The 21,135-nt window shown below is 40.9% G+C and overlaps 2 protein-coding genes across 3 annotated transcripts in view; one reads left to right on the top strand and one right to left on the bottom strand.

Moving 5' to 3' along the window:
- Positions 1 to 1,503, bottom strand: part of snx5 (sorting nexin 5) — a 49,838-nt gene extending 48,335 nt beyond the window's left edge. The window contains exons 1-2 of the mRNA XM_043696339.1: positions 1,446 to 1,503; positions 1,306 to 1,354 (exon numbers count right to left, since the gene is read on the bottom strand). Coding sequence (XP_043552274.1) covers positions 1,306 to 1,344 — 39 coding nt within the window. The 5' untranslated portion in view covers positions 1,345 to 1,354; positions 1,446 to 1,503. The remainder of the gene's footprint in view (positions 1 to 1,305; positions 1,355 to 1,445) is intronic.
- A 198-nt stretch (positions 1,504 to 1,701) lies between these two features.
- mgme1 (mitochondrial genome maintenance exonuclease 1) overlaps positions 1,702 to 21,135 on the top strand; it is a 35,791-nt gene continuing 16,357 nt past the window's right edge. The window contains exons 1-2 of one of the 2 annotated variants that reach the window (XM_043696341.1): positions 1,702 to 1,856; positions 5,025 to 5,084. The gene's annotated coding sequence lies outside the window, so the exon portion shown is untranslated. The remainder of the gene's footprint in view (positions 1,857 to 5,024; positions 5,085 to 21,135) is intronic. The other variant, XM_043696340.1, reaches the window with a different exon arrangement.

The following is a 21,135-nucleotide window of genomic DNA, read 5'->3' as shown; positions in this document are numbered from 1 at the left end:
CCGTGACAAGGGACTTCAGTTACATGGTGATACTGAGGTTGTTCTCAATATAGCAGAGAGGTTTAAGAGGACAAGTGTTCAAAAAGCTAAGTAGAACTTGTTTGCAGTAGCTCAGTAACTGGAGGACATAGATTTGAGGTGGTTGGCAAAAGAACAAGAAACTTAAAATTAAACTCAGCCAGAAAAGGACAGTGGAAGCAGATGCACTGGTACCTTTCAAGGGAAGCTGAATTAATATTTAAAGCAAAAATAACTTCCAGGGTTCTCTAGTAAAAGCAAAAAGAGATATATGGGACTAATTTGCTAACCATGCCAAAAAGTCAAATAACTTCCCATGCTATATCATTCCATGATTTTCTTTCAGAATATTCAATAGCTGTTCTAAGGTCTATTTATACCAGACTACCCTGAATACCTAAAAATGTTTAAGTTGTCAAATAAGTAGACAGTCTTAAACAACTCTATTTTAGTTACAATCTACAGTCAAGGGAAAGTCAAAAAAATTAGGCACAACCATGCTCTACTCATGAATGCAGAGAAGTCAGAGACTATCTTGTGGCACATTGGTAGTGTGCATTGGAAACACTGGAAGTCCAGGTTCAAGTCCCACTTGCTCCAGAGATATGCAACATCTCTAGGTTGATTAGAAAAAAAAAAGTCATTTTCAAAGTTTAAGTCTTGCTAAGCATTTGATTTTCCTCTTAGAAGGGTTTTTTGTATGGCTACAAAGTTACAGATGAAAAGTTACTTCAAGAATAACAACTCTATTTTGGGATGTACCTTGATCATGAAGAGGCACCACATAAAAACATTTTTTCAGAAACTCGGTGTCCAAAAGCACTTTACAGCCACATACAGTGCTCTTCAAAAATCGAGTCACTGTTGCAAAATAGGATAACTATTTTGAATTGGAAAAAAAAAGGGATGTGGCAAAGTGACAGAAAGTAAAGCCAAAAAGTAGTCAAGCTACAGGGCAATGAAGTATCAAAATTGGAGCAAGAGTTTGAAATAGATATTTGTTAATAATCAATAACGAACTTTAAAATACATCATAACTACCATAAAGATTGTTACCAGTTTTTAAAAAGCAGACCTACAGACAAAAGTAGAAATGCAATAACTTTCCATTAAAACTATCATGACCCATACTCAGAGATATACAGTTGCAGCATATTTAAACTATAATCATTTGGGACTAAGAGCAAATTATATAAAATCCCCAAAATTGCTGTAGAGACCTTGAAGGCATTTGTTTATGAACAAACAGGAAACAGCCAAGAGACTGCTTCTCAAACCACACCTCACCTTATTGCCCTCACCCAGGTCAACAGGTCTGTCCGACATTGCTATTCGTCTGCAAAAGAAAACATTAAACATTGAAACGAACGACAAACTTCTCTTTCCTTAATAGCTCGTATCTAAAAACTCAACTCAATCCCACCGACCTCAACCACCAGCAGCCACACTCTTGTCAGCTCAACAGCCCCGCCTTTGCTGCCTTCCTAATGGTGAAACAGCTTTCCGCCCCCTCGCATAATTCCGGAGTTTCATTGGTCTAGATCAATGTCCGTCAACAGTTGGTAGGGGCGGGACCAAGCTACGGCAAATCGCAGCGATCCGCGCGTGCCCGTTGCTTCATGGCGCACGCTGCAAGTTCTGAGAGCATCGGACTGCGCCAGCGCAGGAGCTTGCCCTCGCTTCGCTATGTATTTTGGGAGTTGTAGTGCCTTTGACCAGTCGTCTTGCCCCGTGTAGCGGAGAGCTGAACTACAATTCCCAATAGGGGCCGCGTCCTGATCGCGTTCTCAGCTCGTAGCGCGGGTTGACCGTGCATCGGCGGCGGGAGCCGTTGGGCAGTAAGTCCGTTTACATTTATTCGGGCTTGTGGTTAATGTGTTGATCTTGTCGTTCCGTTGCTATCAGGAAAGAAGCATCCGTTTTGAGCCCAGGCTGCTGCTATTTTGTGTGTTGGTGGGCCGTGCTGATCAATCGGGAGGGTCTATATGGGGTTGGGGGGTGTGTAATTAGGAAATTAGGTTAAATTAGAAAGCACTTTCCTTCCCCCATTAATGGAGTGGGAATCTGAAACTCTTTATCTTCCAAAAAAACTAGATAGTGGATACTAAAGGTCATTTAGAACTTTACAAATCAACAGATATTTGTTGCTTAAACCTATAAAGGTGTATGGAACATCGGCAGTTAGATAGAAAATAGGAGCAGGAGTAGGCAGTTCGGCTCTTCGAGCCTATTCCAGTATTTAATATGTTTATGGCTGATCACCCAACTTAATACCATGTTCTCACTTTCTCTGCTATACCCTTCGATAGTCGTTGTTCTAAGAACTATATCTAACTTATACATTCAACTGTGGCAGAGAATTCCATAGGCACACACTACTGTCTGGATGAAACACAAGTCTCACCTTTGGTTCAAATAGCCTACCCTGGTTCTGCACTACCTAGTTCGATGGAGTAGACAGGATGGCCAGTTGTCCCCAGATTTTCCAGAATTGTCTCAAATTTATCTTTGCTTTCCTGCATCCTGGACACAAGCTTCTAGGAACATCAAGAGTCATAGAGGTGTACAGCATGGAAACAGACCCTTCAGTCCAACCCGTCCATGCTGACCAGATATCCCAACCCAATCTAGTTCCACCTGCCAGCACCCGGCCCGTATCCCTCCAAACCTTTCCTATTCATATACCCATCCAAATGCCTCTTAAATGTTGCAATTGTACCAGCCTCCACCACATCCTCTGGCAGCTCATTCCATACATGTACTATCCCCTGCGTGAAAAAGTTGCCCCTTAGGTCTCTTTTATATCCCCTCTCACCCTAAACCTATGCCCTCTAGTTCTGGACTCCCTGACCCCAGGGAAAAGACTGTCTATTAATCCTATCCATGCCCCTCATAATTTTGTAAACCTCTATAAGGTCACCCCTCAGCCTCCGACACTCCAGGGAAAACAGCCCCAGCCTGATTGCGATTCATGTTGGGACCAGTGACATGGGTAGAAAGATGGATGAGGTCCTGCAGCAAGAAATTAGCAGATTAAAATACAGGACTTCAATGATTATAATCTTCGAATGATTTATGGTGTCGCATGCTCGTATGCGTGGCTGAACAGTTGGAGTAGGACGGAGGGCTTCAGATTCCTAGATCACTGGATTTGCTTCTGGGAAAGGTAGGACCTGTATAAGGCCGAACCAGAATGAGACCAACATCCTTGCTGTCAGGTTTGTTAGTGCAGTTGGTGAAAGTTGAAATTAATTTGTTAGGGGTATGGGATGTAGAATGGAGGTACAGTAGAGTGTGAAGCGTGGATGAGTTTAGATGAACCAAGTCAATTTAAAATGTAATGCAAGCCCAGTGAAGGCACAAGGGACCATGGCAAGTCTGAATGGTATTTATTTTAATGCAAGGAATCTTGCAAGTGAGTTGAGTGTTGATTATTGCATGGAGATATATCACTTCTATCACAGTCCTGGTTGAGGGAGGGACAAGACTGGCAGGTCAATATTCTGGGCATAGCATGGTCACATGAGATGATAGGGTACAAAAGAGGAGGTGGTGTCACAGCGCTAATCAGGGAGTCAATTACTACATTAGAGAGAAATTATCTTAGAACATTCCTCGAGGGATCTTGATATGCAATGGTAGTGTCCATAACTACACCATGAGGCTCAGGTATAAGTCCTATCTGCTCCAGAGATGTGTTATAGCATCTCTGAACAGGTTGATTAGAAAAATAGGTTACATTTTAAAAAAAATTAAAATTGGAATATTCTCCAAATGAAGCCATTTGCATTTAAAAACAAAAAGAGAGGATTCATTTTGTAGGTGTACTTTGACCCCCGACCTGTCAAGGGACAGAGAAAAATAAATGTGTAGGCAAATCTTTGAAAAATACAAAAATAATAGGGGATTTCAAATTTCACAATTTAACTAGGATGAACAAAGTGTTAAAAACCAAAAGGAGACAAAATTCTTAAAATGAGTATCGTGGAGCTTTTTTAAGTCTGACGGGAGAGAGGGTGGTGCTGGATTTAATTCATAGAATAGAAACCTTACAGTGTGGAAACAGGCCCTTCAGCCTAACAAGTCCACACCAACCCTCCGAAGAGTAACCCACCCAGACCCAATCCCCTACCCTGTTATCCTATATTTGCCCTGACCTAACCTACACATCTCGAAACATTTCGGGCAATTTAGCGTGGCCAATTCACTTAACCAGCACATTTTATAAAAACAAATCTGGGTAGGTGGCAATGGGGGAACATTTCTATGATAGTGACTGTAATTCAGTAAGATTTAAGTTATTATGGTTAAGGACAAGGACCCGAATTGAAAGTTCTAATTTGGTGGAAGACCAGTTTTAATACAGGATCTGGCCAAAGTGGACCAGGAGCTGCTACTTTCAGGAAAATCCACATCAGAGCAATAGGAGACATTAAAAAGGGTAATAGTGGGAGTGCAGGGTCAACATGTCCCCATAAAGCTGAAGAGTGGGACCAACCATGCAGAAGACCCTGGATATTAAGGGATTGGATATGGAGAAAGAAAGGAGACTAATGGTAGATACCGAAGGTGCAAAGAGTGGATGCCCTAAAGTGCAAGGGGTTGTTTAAAAATGAGTTTAGGAGTGCCAAGAGGGGATGTGAAAAAAAAAAGCAGGTAACGTTAAGGGAAGTCCAAAATTGTTATTTTTAAAAGTACATTAGAAGAAAATGACCAGTGAAAGAGTATGGCCTATTAGGGACCAAAGTGATAGTGTGTGTGGACCCACAAGATGAAGCTATGATTTTAAATGAATACTTTGCATCGGAATTCACATTAGAGAAGGATGATGTAGGTCTAGAAATTGGAGAGACTGAACTGTAATATAGTTCAACAAATTAGCCTTGGTGTGGAAATGAATTAGCAGTTTTAGCAGGTGTGAATGTGGATAATCAGGTGAGATGTATCCAAGGTTGCTATGGGAGATTGTAGTGTTTCTGACATTAATTTCAAATCATCTGTCACAGGAAGGGTGCCAAAGGACTGTGGATCAGCTAATGTGTCGTTATTCAGGAAGGGTGGTAGAGGTAAGCCTGGAAACTACAGACCACTGAGTCCAGTAAGTGTGTTAGGGCGACTTGGGCGTGAGGGGGAAATACTGAAGGACAGAATTTATCTCTGTTTGAAGAGGCAAGTGTTAATCAAGGATCATCAGCATGGTTTTGTAAGGGGGCAATCATGTCTAACAAATTTGATTGAATTGTTCAAGGAGGTGACTAGGTGTGTAGATGAGGGTAGAGTAGTTGATGTAGTCTGCATTGCCCTCAGTAAGACCTTTTGATAAGGTTTCATGGCGGACCACATGAGCAGTTACAAGACCATGGGATTCAAGGCAAATTGGATCCAAAATTGGCTTAGTGGCAAGAAACTGAGAGCGATGGTCGAATGCTGTTCTTGTGACTGTAAGCCTGTGTCCAGTGGCATACCATCGGTTTTGGTACTGAGTCCCTTGCTGTTTGTTGTGTACATTAATGATTTGGACATGCATGTATGAGGTATGATCAGTAATTTCACTGGTGACTCAAAAATTAATGGTGTGGCAAATAGTGAGGTGAAAAGCTCAGAGCAGAGGACAGTTTAGACTGGGCTGTTCAGATGGAATGAACAATGGCAAATGGAATTTAATCCTGAAAAGTGAGGTGATGCATTTTGAGACTACATGTTGAATGATAGGGCCTTGAGAAGTAGAGGATCAGAGGGATATTGGTGTACATACCCATAGATCATTGAAGGCAGCAGGACATGTCAATAAGGTGGTTAAGAAGGCATTGTATACAGAAGGAGATTATGATGGAGCTGTGTGTGAGCTACAGCTGGATTATTTTGTACAGTTCTGGTCACAACACTACAAGAAGGATGTGTTCGGATTAGATAATGTGCAGAAGAGGTTCACAAGGATCTTTCCTGAGCTGGAGTGATTTAGCTATGAAGAGAAACTAGATAGGCTGGGATTGTTTTCCTTAGAGCAAAGAAGGCTGAATGGGTTCTGATTCACACAGGCACAAGTAGGGAGAAACGTTCTCCCTTAGTAAATGTGTCAGTAATCCAGGGGCATACCTTTAGATTAGATTACTTACAGTGTGGAAACAGGCCCTTCGGCCCAACAAGTCCACACCGACCCTCTGAAGAGCAACCCACCCAGACCCCTAAGGACCAGGAGGTTTAGAGGGCTTCAGGTCAAGTGCTGGAGAAAGAGATTAAAATAGTTGGATGTTTGATGACCAACATGGATTTGATGGACTGAAGGGTCTTTTTCCATCCTTGTAAAAACTGCCTGCTGACCTTGGAAACATAGAAATGTTGATTAGTTTCTATCTATTTGGCCCATCAAGTCTGCTGTGCCATTCAATATGATCATCGCTGCATTTCCATGCCTTACCCCTTGACACCTTTAGCCTCAAAATATCTGTTTCAGTGAATTGGCCTCTATGGCCTTTTGCAGCAGACAATTCCACAAGTTCACCACATTCTGAATGAAAAACAAAATTCTCCATCTTAGTTTGAAATGCTTTGCCCTGTATCCTGAGAACATGAATCCATGTTCTGGACACCTAGTCAAGGGTGGTATCATTCCTATATTCCAAGTTGTTCGGCCTTGTCAAAGTTTTACATATTTAAATGAGGCCTCCTCCCCCCCCCCCCCCCCCCCCCCCCCCCCCGAGAAAACCTTCGTGAATACAAGCCCAGTTAATCCAATATCTCTTCATATGTCAAACCTGCCAACCCTAGAATCAATCTGGTCAATCTTTGCTGCACTGCCTCAATGGCAAGTCTATCTTTTAGCAGAGAGTACTTCTCCATTCAATAAGATCATTGTTGATCTTGTTGTGGTCTCAATGACACTTTCTCATCTGCCCTCCAAGTCCCTTTATTACCCTATATCAAAAAACCTGTCTAACTCCACTTTGAATATATACAATGACACAGCCTCTGTTTCTTTCAAAGGAAGAGAATTCCACAGACTAGTAACCTTCTGAGATTAAAACAATCTTAATCTCTATCTCAAAGTCCTTAAACTGTGCCCTTAGTTCTCGCCTCCCTGTCAAGAGAAAACATCTTCTCAGAATGCACCCTATCAAACGCTGCTGCAGAATCATCTATTTTCAATATGATAAATTCTCATTATAAACTCTGGCTACAAACCCAGCCTGGCCAACTTTCCCTCATTGAATAATACCCTAATCACAGGCTGATGGCTTTCTGGGATATCCTTTTGTCTTGGATTCCTCTTGGAAGCAAGTGAGGAGACTGTTCAAAGTCTGCACTTACACAGCAAAGATGCTCAGGCAGTGGTATGGATTTGCAGTATATTGGTGTGCAAATAGAGTCATAGAGATGTACAGCACGGAAACAGACCCTTCGGTCCAACTTGTCCATGCCAACTAGACATCCCAACCCAACCTAGTCCCACCTGCCAGCACCTAGCCCATATTCCTCCACACCCCTCCTATTCGTATACCCATCCAGATGCCTTTTAAATGTTGCAATTGTACTAGCCTCCATCACTTCCTCTGGCAGCTCATTCCATACACGTACCACCCTTTCCGTGAAAAAGTTGCCCCTTTTAAATATTTCCAATCCCACCTTAAACCTATGCCTTCTAGTACTGGACTCCCTCACCCTAGGGAAAAGACTTTGTCTATTTACCCTATCCACGCCCCCTCATGATTTTATAAATCTCCCAATAGGTCACCCCTCAGCCTCCGACACTCCAGGGAAGACAGCCCTAGCCTATTTATCCTCTCCCTATAGCTCAAATCCTCCAACCCTGGCAACATCCTTGTAAATCTTTTCTGAACCCTTTCAAGTTTCACAACATCTTTCCGATAGGAAGGAGACCAGAATTGCACGCAATATTCCAACAGTGACCTAACCAATGACCTGTACAGCCGCAACATGACCTCCCAACTCCTGTACTCAATACTCTGACTAATAAAGGAATCCTAGCAAGCGCCTTCTTCACTATCCTATCTACCTGCGACTCCACTTTCAAGGAGCTATGAACCTGCACTCCAAGGTCTCTTTGGTCAGCAACTCTCCCTAGGACCTTACCATTAAGTGTATAAGTCCTGCTAAGATTTGCTTTCCCAAAATGCAGCACCTCCCATTTATCTGAATTAAACTCCATCTGCCACTTCTCAGCCCATTGGCCTATCTGGTCCAGATCCTGTTGTAATCTGAGATAACCCGTCGCTGTCCACTACACCTCCAATTTTGGTGTCATCTGCAAACTTACTAACTGTACCTCTTATGCTCGCATCCAAATCATTTATGTAAATGACAAAAAGTAGAGGGCCTAACACTGATCCTTATGGTGCTCCACTGGTCACAGGCCTCCAGTCTGAAAAACAACCCTCCACCACCACCCTGTGTCTTCTACCTTTGAGCCAGTTCTATATCCAAATGGCTAGTTCTCCCTGTATTCCATGAGATCTAACTCATGTTAATTTTTTTTAAAAACCTACCAAATCTGTCTTCATTCTGGGATTGGACCTGTCCGTGGTAACATCAGGAGATATCTTGGCAGCTGAGGTATTTATATCTGCCTAACTCACAGTCATAACCTCCTGTCCCTGACCATTCATCAACTCTCAAATTGATTTAATCTTACTGGCATAAATGTCTCAAAGAACAAAGGGTCTATTATCCTCACTGTTGCCCTATACCGTTTGCAATTCAGGCTCCAGGGAAGACAGCCCTAGCCTATTTATCCTCTCCCTATAGCTCAAATCCTCCAACCCTGGCAACATCCTTGTAAATCTTTTCTGAACCATTTCAAGTTTCACAACACCTTTCCGATCGGAAGGAGACCAGAATTGCACGCAAAATTCCAACAGTGGCCTAACCAATGTCCTGTACAGCCATAACATGACCTCCCAATTGATGTACTCAATACTCTGACCATTAAAGGAAAGCATACCAAACGCCTTCTTCACTATCCTATCTACCTGGCATGTACTCAAGGGAGTAGCATAACTGAAGAATTGTCCGGCTGCACCGGGTGGTTGTTTAGGGTTAGGATATCTGGTGAGGAGGGTATTGGTCTGGACCACTCTTTGGCATTGAGTTGGGCATGAGTGTCACTCATCTGAGTATGAAGGGGGTGGTAGGCAGGCTGACTCCAGGTCATGGGTAGAGTCTCCAGACAGGCCTGAGTCAGGATGGTGTGTGGTGTTGGCAAGCTCAGATTATTGTAGGGCTGGGAACTGCGCAGTTCTAGGAGTAGGGGATTCCAGAAGGCATGATGGAGTGAACAGCTAGCTGTTCTGGTCTCAGCAATGGAAACCCCCCCCCCCCCCCCAAGGAAAAGATTGCCTGGAGGCAGATTCCTTCCTGCTTCTACAAGAGCAAAGAGTGTAAATCAGGTACATTGCATGATTTGGAAATTTAAGTTAGGTCTGCTGGACAAGATAAACTTTTATAAACAAATAAGTTAACTTTGCAATACTTGTAGTACATGTTGAAGTTTTGGACTTGTTATGCACTTACCTTGCAACATGAAAGTCAGATTAGGTCAGCAGTATTTGTGTAATAAAATGATCTGCAAAGTCTGTGAGTAACTCCAAACTTCAAAATGATATGTAAAGTATGATGTTTCAGCTGTGACAATTTGTGTAGAATGTCATAGTTCACAAGTTAGTTAAATTTATATTCCATATTGTACCATTTTTAGATCCTATTTATGTGAACAGTACAGATGTCAGTTACAGATGGATAATACAAAATGAACCATAGCTTGCTGCATTACTCATGAATGGATCTTGATAGCTGTTACACATGAAACATATTATGCTATCATATTAGGCATGTGTACACATGTAGATTTGATCTGAAATTTTAGAAGTTTAATTATTATTTGGATGATTTAAGTCAAGCTTGTCAGTGAAGACTGCATGATAAGTATCACCTGATGTTTTGACACCATTACCAGGAAACCATTGATGACCCACTTCCCCGCTGCCCTTACCTAACCCCCACTTCCTTTACTATCTAATATTGTTAACAATTCTCTCTCTTCAGCTGTTATATTCTTTAAATCCGCTTATGTCATCAAAAATCCTACCCTTGACTCCAATATTCTTGTAAGCTACCACTCATCACTAATCTCCCTTCCCTTCCAAAGTCATTGAATGTATTGTCATTTTTCAAATCGGTACCAACATTTTCTCTTACTCTTGTTTGTATCCTGTAATCGATTTCTGCTATTTTTCTTACTGAAATAGCGGCATCACAGTTACAAAATTGTCTTTTGACTGTGACAAAGTAAATTATCCCTCTTCATCCTCCTCCACTGTTGTTCTGCTGAATGGGACTATAGGGACTATAGTTCGCTATGGGACTATAGTTCTATTTTTACCATCTGATCAAATGGGGTACCACTTGCAATGGCTTCTGTCTGACCCAATATTATCTTTAAGGTTGTTGACGATTAATCCTTGCCCCACTAATATTATTAATCTACAAGTTGTCCAACAATGGCAACATCCAACAAAGTAATCTTTTGTATATATGCTAGAGACATCCAACTCTACCTCAGCACCATTTCTTGTATCTTCTCTACTTTGATTATGATATCAGACTGCTCATCTGATAACTAGTACTGGATGAGTTGGAATTTCTTACAATTAAATCTTGGGAAGTTTGAAATAATTGTTTGGAACCCCATCCCAAACTCTATCTCCTAACAGCCTTTGCTTGCCAGTTTTAGCGTATTGTGCCCAAAGGTGATTGCTACAGTTGCAGATCCTGATGAAATGTCTTTATTCTAAAATTGTCAATCTTGTTCTCAAATTGTTTCATGGCCTCACCCTTCTCTTCCTGTTCATTTCCTGTTCATCAAATTCTGACTTGTTTAGCTTCTCAATTTTGTGTTCCAACATTGCCAGCTGTGCGTTCCGTTGCTTAAACCATGAACTTTGGAATTCCTCCTTATGCTTCTCTACCTTGCTTTCTTTTTTATAATCTTTTCTTTCAAAGCTACCCCTTTGTCAAAGTATTTGGTTATCTGAACTGATATCTTCTTACATTGCTTTGTGACAGATTTTTACTACCCTTGTAAAGCCCCCTAGGCCACCTTATCATAGACCGTAGGACAGTACAGTATGGGAATATGCCCAGGCCCAGACTTTGTGTGTTTTTTTTTCCGTCCAGAATTCTGAAACTGGTTTGTCTCAAATGCATTCATTGGAGGAAACCAGGGAAAAATCTTTTTGGTGCAGGAGCGATGTAGGCCAAGATGTGCACTCTTTTTAGCACATGTTGCTAGTAGTTAAACTTTTTAATGGTCCTGGAGTTAATTTGACAGCAGCTGAGGAAAGAAGCTATATAAGGCAAGTAAAGGAGCTGGGGTTATGTGGGTGAGGACTGGGATGCCAGGTAAGTGTTTCCAGTAGGTCACATGGTTGGGCAGGTATGATGCTAATTGAGTAAAGCAGATTAGTGGTGGGTAGCAGTTTGGTGGGAAAGGGTTGGTTTATGATGAGTTTACTTTCAATTATTCAGCAATTAGATTAGGTTTTCAGTCCTCTAAAGTAAGCTGGGAAACTAGTAATTTCAAGTGAGTAGAACCCCCTTAGAGTTCTCCAACTTTAAGAAGCTTTCTCAGTGTTGCAAATGCAGATGTATTTTGTTTTCCCAGGCAATTGTCTTGGAATTACTTATGCTAGGTCCTGTGTGCCTTTTTAGTCTTAGCTGACCATGATACTGTAACCTATGATAATTAGAAATTGTCCAAATTATTAGAAGTTGGTCACTAAGCTCATGAGTCTCCTCCACTGCACAATGAGATCTGATAATTCTCTGATCAATCTTTCTGCCTTTTTCCCATTACTCTTGACTCCTTTACTAATCAAGAAAAATGATCTATCTCAGTCTTAAGTATACAATGACCCAGTCTTGACGGCCCTCTGCGGTGAAGAGTTCCTTAGATTCACTATCCTTTTAAGAGAAGAAATTCCTCTGACTTAAATAAGCAACATTTAATCTGAGATTATGCCCTCTGGTATTAAACACCCCCACAAGGGGAAGGAATTTTTCACATCAACCCTGTCAAGACTCCTGAGAATCATGTATGTTTTAATAAGGTCACCTCACATTCTTCTAAACTCCAATGAATTCAGGCCCAACCTACTCAACTAAGATGGTCCACCATGTATGGTGGGATTCTCCCTGGACTGCCTCCAATGTTAGTATATTGTTTCTTTGACAAGGTGCCCATAACTGTTCACAGTATTCCATCTGTGGCCTGATTAGTGCCTTGTGTAGTTTTAGCAAGACATCTTTTTATTTATTCCTTTCCTTTGAAATAAAGGCCAGAATTCCTTTTGCCGCCTCATTACCTGCTGAATTTATATGCTAGCTTTTTGAGATTGATGCACAAGAACTCTCAAATCCCTTTGTGCAATATCTTCCTGCAGTCTTTCTCCATTTAACTAATATTCATCATCTTTCTGTCAAACTACATATCTTCACATTTACCCACATTATATTTGATCTGCCATATACATACTTTTTTTATGCTTTCTCTTTACAAGTTGGGTGGTTGTCTGCTTCATTAGCCTCTCAAATGCCATTGTCACCCGGTAAAGAGCCAATGAAAACATTGTGTCAAGCAGTTGTCGCTTAGTTGAAACCCATTGGTTCCACAGTGTCTGCTTTTGCTCTCCCTCTAAGTAAAAAGTGCAACATTGTGAATTGTGTACAATGTGCTCCAATAAATGGTTTCTAAAACTGCAGCCATGTCTTTGCACAGTCTCCTTTTTGTTTAAAGTATTATGTTCCTTTAGTCCAAAAACAAAGGGAATAAGAAGATAGTCTTTGCGAATCTCCACTTAGGAAAGATGAAATGCCATTTTAAAGGTGTATTTTATTACAAGTTATGTGACGTGCAAAAAACAACAAAATAAAGAGTTACATGCAATTATCCTTTCTCCCCCTCCCCATAGTCTTATAATATTTTATCATCTCTTAAATCCTTTAATGTGTTTCATCAGTTCTCATATGGGACAAACCATCTGTGATTGCATTACCTTTACCAGCAGTGTGAACAATATTTATGTTGAATGTTTGAATCAATAGACTCCACCTGATAAGTCTTGCATTTTGAGTATTAAACTCTTCCATGAATATTTGCAGATTATGGTGCATATGGATGAATGTTTCATTGCAACTGTTTGGCTATGTTCAAAGAATTGAAGAGCCAGTGATAATCTGAAAGTTTCCTTTTTCACAAAAAGCACTTCTTCTGATGATATTGATATTCTTTTTGAAAAAGTGCCCCAATTGGCTTCTTTACTCCTGACTCATCCATCTTGCAATAAGACTGCACCTAACCCCAAGTCACTAGCATTTGGCCCATACCCCTCTCAACCCTTCCTATTCATGTACCCCTCCAGATCCCTTTTAAATGTTGTATCTGAACTTGCCTCCACCACTTCCTCTGGCAGCTCGATCCACGCGCAGACCACCCTCAGCATGAAAAAGTTACCTCTCGGGTCATTTTTAAAGCTTTTCCTCCCTCACCTTAAACCTATGTCCTGTACGTTTGGACTTGCCCCATCCTAGGAAAAAGACCTCGGTTATTCACCCTATCTGGGCCCCTCATGATTTTACAAACCTTTATAAGGTCACCCGTCAGTCTCTGCTCCAGAGAAAAGAGCTCCACCTTATTCAGCCTCTCCCTAAAGCTCAACCCCTCCAATCCTGGCAACATCTTTGTAAATCTTTTCTGCACCCTCTCAAGTTTAACTACATCCTTCTTATAGAAGGATGACCAGAGTTGTATGCAGTATTCCAAAAGTGGCCTCATCAAAATCCTGTACGGCTGCAACATGACATCCCAACTCCTGTATTCAACGCTCTGACCAATGAAGGCAAGCGTGCCAAATGTCGCCTTCACTACTGTCTGTCTGTGACTCCACTTTCTTGGAACTGTGCACCTGCACCCCTAGGTCTCTTTGCTTTACCCACGGCCCTATCATTAACTGTGGAAGTCCTGCCCTGGTTTGTATTACCAAAATGCGGTACCTCACATTTATCTAAATTAAACTCCATCTGCCATTCCTTTGCCCATTAGCCCATCCGATTAAGGTTCTGTTGTACGTTGAGACAGCCTTCTTCACTGTCCACTACACCACCTATTTTGATGTCATACAATATGTCATACAGTTGTACAATACAGTTGCTCTTGCATTTGTGAATACACTTTTGACCAGATTTATAACCAAGCTAGTGGGCTGCAATTGCTTAAACAGGTCCTCTATTTGTTTTACCTGTTCTTTACATGTATGCTGTACATTACAAAATCATCTAAATAAATTTACATGGTTAGCTTTAGCTATGACTTGATTCATAACTTTTTGGAATGCATTTGAGACATTAAATTACCCAAAAAGCATTGCTTGGCATTAATACCATCTATTTGGTGTGACTAAAGCAGATATCTCCTTAACCCTTGATTTGAACAAAACTTGACAGTACTCATTAGATCAATTTTAGAAAGAGAGGAGGCATTGTCAACTCTATAGGTACCCAATTCCTCTATCAAAAGATTGTACAAAATGTTTTCATGAATGTATTTACCTTTCTGTAGTATGAAAAATCCTGTTGATTCTTTCAGCTTAGGAAGTAACGGCACTGATGAACTCTTACATTCACATCATGCTGAGTTAACATTGTGCATCCAGGTATACTCTTCACTTATTCCCTTTACTAACACTTTGGCTTTTATTACATTTTCTATAAGAAAACTTGATCCTTGATAAAAGAGTTTTAGTACCTCCAGTGCCCCTTCATGCAGTTTTTGGTTTAACCACATCATTTAAAGTAAAACATGTTGTCATCCCTTTTGACAAAATTTCTTTGTATCTCTATCTACCTTATTCACATCACCTGTACTTATAGTAGTTCTTACCTCAATTCCCTGCTTTTAGTTAAAGATACAACTTTATCTGTGAGATTTTGCTTTACATATCCGGGCGGCACGGTGGCACAGTGGTTAGCACTGCTGCCTCACAGCGCCTGAGACCCGGGTTCAATTCCCGCCTCAGGCGACTGACTGTGTGGAGTTTGCACATTCTCCCCGTGTCTGCGTGGGTTTCCTCCGGGTGCTCCGGTTTCCTCCCACAGTCCAAAGATGTGCAGGGCCAGGTGAATTGGCCATGCTAAATTGCCCGTAGTGTTAAGTAAGGGGTAAATGTAGGGGTAGCGGTATGGGTGGGTTCGCTTCGGCGGGTCGGTGTGGACTTGTTGGGCCGAAGGGCCTGTTTCCACACTGTAATGTAATCTAAATCTAAATATCCCTTTGGAACTCATTCTTTTGAACCCGAGAAAATCCCATGGGCTTCACTCACAGTTCTCAGTATTCTGAACAAAGGTGTCCACCTTTATTACAATGGAACATTTAGACCTTCAGTTTTCACCTCCATCCTCAGTACCTTCTTTCTGATCTGAGGAAGAGATCTTGGGATACATCCAGCTATCCTTTCCTTACCTACTTGACTTCCTTTCAATCTCCCCTTCTCTTCTATCCTAAGAAGGTTTGGTTTAAATCTCAGTTTCAGTCTGTTTCCGTTATCAGTTAGGAAAACTCTCAAAAAATACAAGATGTGACTAAAGGTTCCATGACATCATGCTTAACAGCAGGGTAGTTGTAAGTGCAATCAACATCTGTTTAAGAGCAGCTGATATTGAATAACTAGCTCCTTGATTCCAAATGCTCAGCACTCAGGTAATGTTATAATGATAAAACTTAGTAATGGACTAAACAATTTTGCATTTATAGCAGAATGTTATTTATCCCATTAAAGGGATGCCATAAATTATCAGTACTGTCTTTATCATTTTGTCCAATATATAATATTCTGTGGAATAGCATCTTTCTTTCCCCACTTGTAAGTAAAATGATCCACAATGAAATAAAGGTTCATAGCCCACTGTAGGGCTTGGTTTCTTTGTTTAAAAAAAAAGCTTTAAAGCGTAGCTTGATAAAAGTAAAAGGAAAGACAAGGGGTGGCACAATGGCTCAGTGGTTAGCACTGCTGCCTCACAGTGCCAGGGACCCGGTTCGATTCCAGCCTCAAGCAGCTGTCTGTGTGGACAAGTTTGGAAAAGATTTGTAGCTCAGGTTGAGGTTCTGGATGGAGGTGTGTTCGCTGAGCTGGAAGGTTCATTTTCAGACGTTTTGTCACCATAATCGGTAACATCTTCAGTGAGCCTCTGGACGAAGCACTGCTGGTGTTTCCTGCTTTCTATTCATATGTTTGGGTTTCCTTAGGTTGGTGATGTCATTTCCTGTACTTTTTATCGGGGGTGGCAGATGGGATCCAAGTCTGTGTTTGTTGACAGAGCCCCAGTTGGAATGCCATGCTTCTAGGAATTCACGTGCATGTCTCTGTTTGGTTTGACCTAGGAGGGATGTGTTGTCCCAATTGAAGTGGTGTCCTTCCTTATCTGTATGTAAGGATACAATGCCATTTTGTGGCTAGTTGATATTCATGTGTCCCGGTGGCTAGTTTTCTGCCTGTTTGTCCAATGTAATGTTTGTTACAGTTCTTGCACGGTATTTTGTAAATGACGTTAGTTTTGCTTGTTGTCTGTATAGCATCTTTGAAGTTTTTTAGCTGCTGTCTGTGTGGAGTTTGGACAATCTCTCCATGTCTGCGTGGGTTTCATCTGGGTGCTCTGGCCGTGCTAAATTGTCCATAGTGTTCAGGAATGTGTAGGTTAGGTGCATTATGAGGAGCTGGCGCAAAAGAATTGAGTCGAGAGTGTGTGGTGTTTGAAAAGCACAGTAGATCATGTAGCATCTGAGTAGGAGGAGAATCGACGTTTTGGCTCGGAGCCCTTCATCAGGAATGAGGCCTGAGGTAGATTAGCTGTGATTTTGATAAATGGTAGGCAGGCTTGAGGAACCAAATGGCATCCTATTTTTTTATGTTCTTTATTGAGCTGTTAAATCATTATGCTGGGAGAGCAAGAATTGTGAGGAGTGCAAGCAGAAAAGGTGAGCAGAGAATTAAATCATCAGCAAAAGAATGACAATGTTTCAGTGAAGGAGTTTATTGGGAAGAAAAGAGGTTGAAGTTTAAAATAGATACCAGTCTGTGTAGCTTCTGGCTTAGAGTAAAAAAAGCTTGAGTATGAGACAACTGAACCATTTTAACAAAATGTTAGTGGGTGACCATGATTTTAGTTTTAGTGGAAGACTTTGGATCTGCAGTTGTGCATCTTCTGTCATGGTATTTCTAAATTATCTTGGACAGCAGTTTCTTTGCTAATTACAAATGTCAGACTGCAGTGTTTTCTGTACAGTTGCAATAAAGATGCATAATGTAGAATGAAATTCTAACTTTATATGAATTATATTTACCTTTTTGCTGAACATTAATTTTAAGACAGTTAAAAATGTCTTTTTATCAAATGTAATAGGTATGCATATTTTGACTTGACTGTTGTTAATGACTAAATTGCCAAAAGTGCTTTCCACAATATACATTTGAACATGTAAAACATGTGACTGCTGTTTGTATATTTCTACACAGTCATGTATGTTAAATAGCATTATAGTGAGTAGGTGTGTCATAGTAAAAAGCTGTTCCTTTATAATTAAAACAGTTCTTCCTAATAGAAAAAGTCTCTATTTTTCCTTTCTTGTCAGCCTCCCCAGGGAAGCAGATTTTTATTTTCAACATCCATCTCCTGTTCAATTGTATCATTTCGGTATTATTGTGCAATGCCAATTGTGAAATGTTTGAAATAAAGTATACATTAAATGCTAACTTTGAATACCAGTTAGAATTTTGGGAGAAGATTTGTAGCTCGGGTGCTCGTTGTTGTGGTTCTGTTCACCGAGCTGGGAATTTGTGTTGCAGACGTTTCGTCCCCTGTCTAGGTGACATCCTCAGTGCTTGGGAGCCTCCTGTGAAGCGCTTCTGTGATGTTTTCTCCGGCATTTATAGTGATTTGTACCTGCCGCTTCCGGTTGTCAGTTCCAGCTATCCGCTGCAGTGGTCGGTATATTGGGTCCAGGTCGATGTGCTTATTGATTGAATCTGTGGATGAGTGCCATGCCTCTAACTGGTACCTACACTACTAATTGCTGGATTGCAGTGGAATAACATCTCTTGAACTGCCTAGACTAAGCCTTAGAATCATACACTGCAGAAGAGGCCCTTCAGCCCATTGAGTCTGTACCCAAACGTATCAGATTCCTAACTTCTCAATGTACACATATGCACATGTGCCATAACTTCAAAGAGGCTTTGTAAAACTGACGGTGTGAATGTTGTTTAAGTCAGAGGTGTAAGTTAGTAATTCCAATAGTACTGTACCTTTTCACAAAAAAAAGAGGCAACGTAGAATTATTAACACAGGAAGATATTTATTCAGAGTTCCTCTGTAAGTCCATTTTGTAGTTAGGTTTGTGAGAATTGGCACTGACTTCAATGCAGACTCTTCTAAATGAAACCATGCGCACTATTTATCTAGTTTGCACAAAAAAAAAGTGGCATTAAGGGCTCTGCAAAGAAAGCTGCTGCCCTAGCTCAGTAAGACTACAAATGTGAGTGGGCTCTTGCTTCTTTCTTTCCTTCAACCCAACTTCTTCCACACCCCCCCAAAAAAAAAGTTTTCATGACAACTCTCTCTGTATTGTGATCTGCTTATGAATTCAAATACTTTTCCATGGAGCTGTGTCAACATATGACCGGGGTAACAATTGAGAACAAAGCAGTCTGAAAAAAATAGGAGTTCTCAAGAGGGAATTGTGACTAAAGCACTAAAGGGGCCAAAGGCAAATGAACAGAATGTAATCATGTTGAAGATGTATATGAATGCTAAAGAATTACACACCTAATACTGCAGTGGAGCTGTTAGCTTCTCTTTACACAAAACTGCCTGCTTATTATATGTATTCTGTCCAACATTTAACCCTCAACCGACACTGCTAACACAGATTGTCTGCTCATTATTCATATTTCTGTTTATAGGTGCTATGTACAAAATGGATTTTGTTTCCCTATGTTACAGCAGTGATTATACTTCAAAATTGCTTAATTCAGTGTGAAATGCATTAGGAATTCCTTACATCTTAAAAGGTGTTATGAAAATGCCAGTCTCATTGCAACCAAATAAGAATACTCAAAATACAGTCCGCAGATTCCTCAAGAACAAACCACGACAAGCAGACCAAACACAGCCAGAAACCCTAACCACTTTACCATACATCAAAGAAGTTTCAGAAATGACAGCCAGACTACTAAGACCCCTCGGAATCCTAGTAGCACACAAACCCACCAACACTCTCAAACAAAAACGAACAAACTTAAAAGACCCAGTACAACCCATGGACAAAACCAATGTCATCTTCAAAATTCCCTGCAAGGGCTGCCACAAACACTACGTAGGACAAACAGGAAGAAAGTTAGCCACCAGGATACACAAACACCAGCTAGCCACAAAAAGACAGGACCCTCTCTCCCTCGTAGCCCTACACACGGATGAAAAAACCCACCATTTCAACTGGGATAACGCATCTATCCTGGGACAGGCTAAACAAAGACATGCCAGAGAATTCCTAGAGGCCTGGCACTCCAACCACAACGCCATAAACAAACACATAGATCTAGATGCCATCTATCAACCGTCAGAAAACAAACAGGAAATGACATCACCACAAACCCCAGGAACTCCATCCAAAACAAACATATAAATAGAAAGCAGGAGACAACAGCTTCGCTTCACTTGGAGGTCGCCACTGATGATGTTACCTAGCCAGGTAATGAAACGTCTCGATATCAAACGTACAGCTCAGCGAGCAAAGCTACACCCGAAACCAAATAAGAAATTCTGTGCTCTTTAAACACATGGTAGAAATGTGCCCTTTTTAGCACCAGAAAATAGAAGTAGATCCCTCAAGCACATTCATTGTAGTCAATACTGGAAGTATTTGAGACCGTACCTTTTATATCAATCGTAGGACAGCCCTTTACTGAAGTGGTTACCAGCAGCACAGATGAAACTACAATGAACGGTGCTGTCACCTAAGGACCAAAGTTGGTCAGAGAGTACTATGAATGGGTTAGTAACTATGGATTAGGAGCAGGAATAGAACACTCAGCCTCTCCAGTCTGCTCTGCTATTCAGTAATATGATGGCTGATCTGATTTCTCCACCTTCTCACCTTCATTACTTTTTTTTACAAAAATCTATCTACTTCTGCTTTACAAATATTCGAAGGCTCTTTGCTTCCACCACTTTTTTTTGAGGCAGAGTTTCAAAGATTCATGACCTTTTGAGGAAAAAAAATTATCTTGATCTCTGTGTCCATTTTTCTTTAAAGAGTGATCCCTGTTTCTTTGATTCTTCTTTGAGAGGAAACATTAAATAAAAACAGAAAATGCTGGAAAAACTGAGCAGGTCTGGCAGCATTTGTAGAGAGAGAAACAGTTAGCAATTCCAGTGCAGTATTTTCAGAACTTTGGGATCTCATATGTTTCTATCAACTTGCCTTTTGCTGTTCTGATCTCCAACAGATATAAGCCATGTCAGTCTGACTTTTCCTCAGAACACAACCAACCCGTTTTAGGTGTTAATCCAGAATACCTTCTCTATACTGCTTCCAATGCATTTACATCTTTAAATAATGATATCAGTACAGAACATGGTACCCCAGATGTGGTCACACCAGTCTGCTGTGTAACTGAAGCATAACCTCCCTACCATTTGCATTCAATTCCCCTTGCAATAAATGACAACAATCTATTGGTTTTTCCTAATTACTTGCTGGTCCTGAGCACTAACTTTTTGCACCAGGATATCAGATCCCTCTGGACCTCAACTCTTTGCAATTTCTCATTGTTTAGATAAAATGCTTCCTTTTTATTATTCTTGCCAATTTCACATTTTCTTATATTAAACATCATTTAGCTGACCTTTGCCCACTCACTTAATTTATCTATATGGACAAAGTGAGGTCTGCAGATGCTGGAGATCAGAGCTGGAAATGTGTTGCTGGAAAAGCGCAGCAGGTCAGGCAGCATCCAGGGAACAGGAGAACCGACGTTTCGGGCATAAGCCTTC

Source organism: Chiloscyllium plagiosum, chromosome 9 (genome assembly GCF_004010195.1).
Source record: "Chiloscyllium plagiosum isolate BGI_BamShark_2017 chromosome 9, ASM401019v2, whole genome shotgun sequence".
Lineage (NCBI taxonomy): Eukaryota > Metazoa > Chordata > Chondrichthyes > Orectolobiformes > Hemiscylliidae > Chiloscyllium > Chiloscyllium plagiosum.
This window is presented reverse-complemented; position numbering and strand designations above follow the sequence as displayed.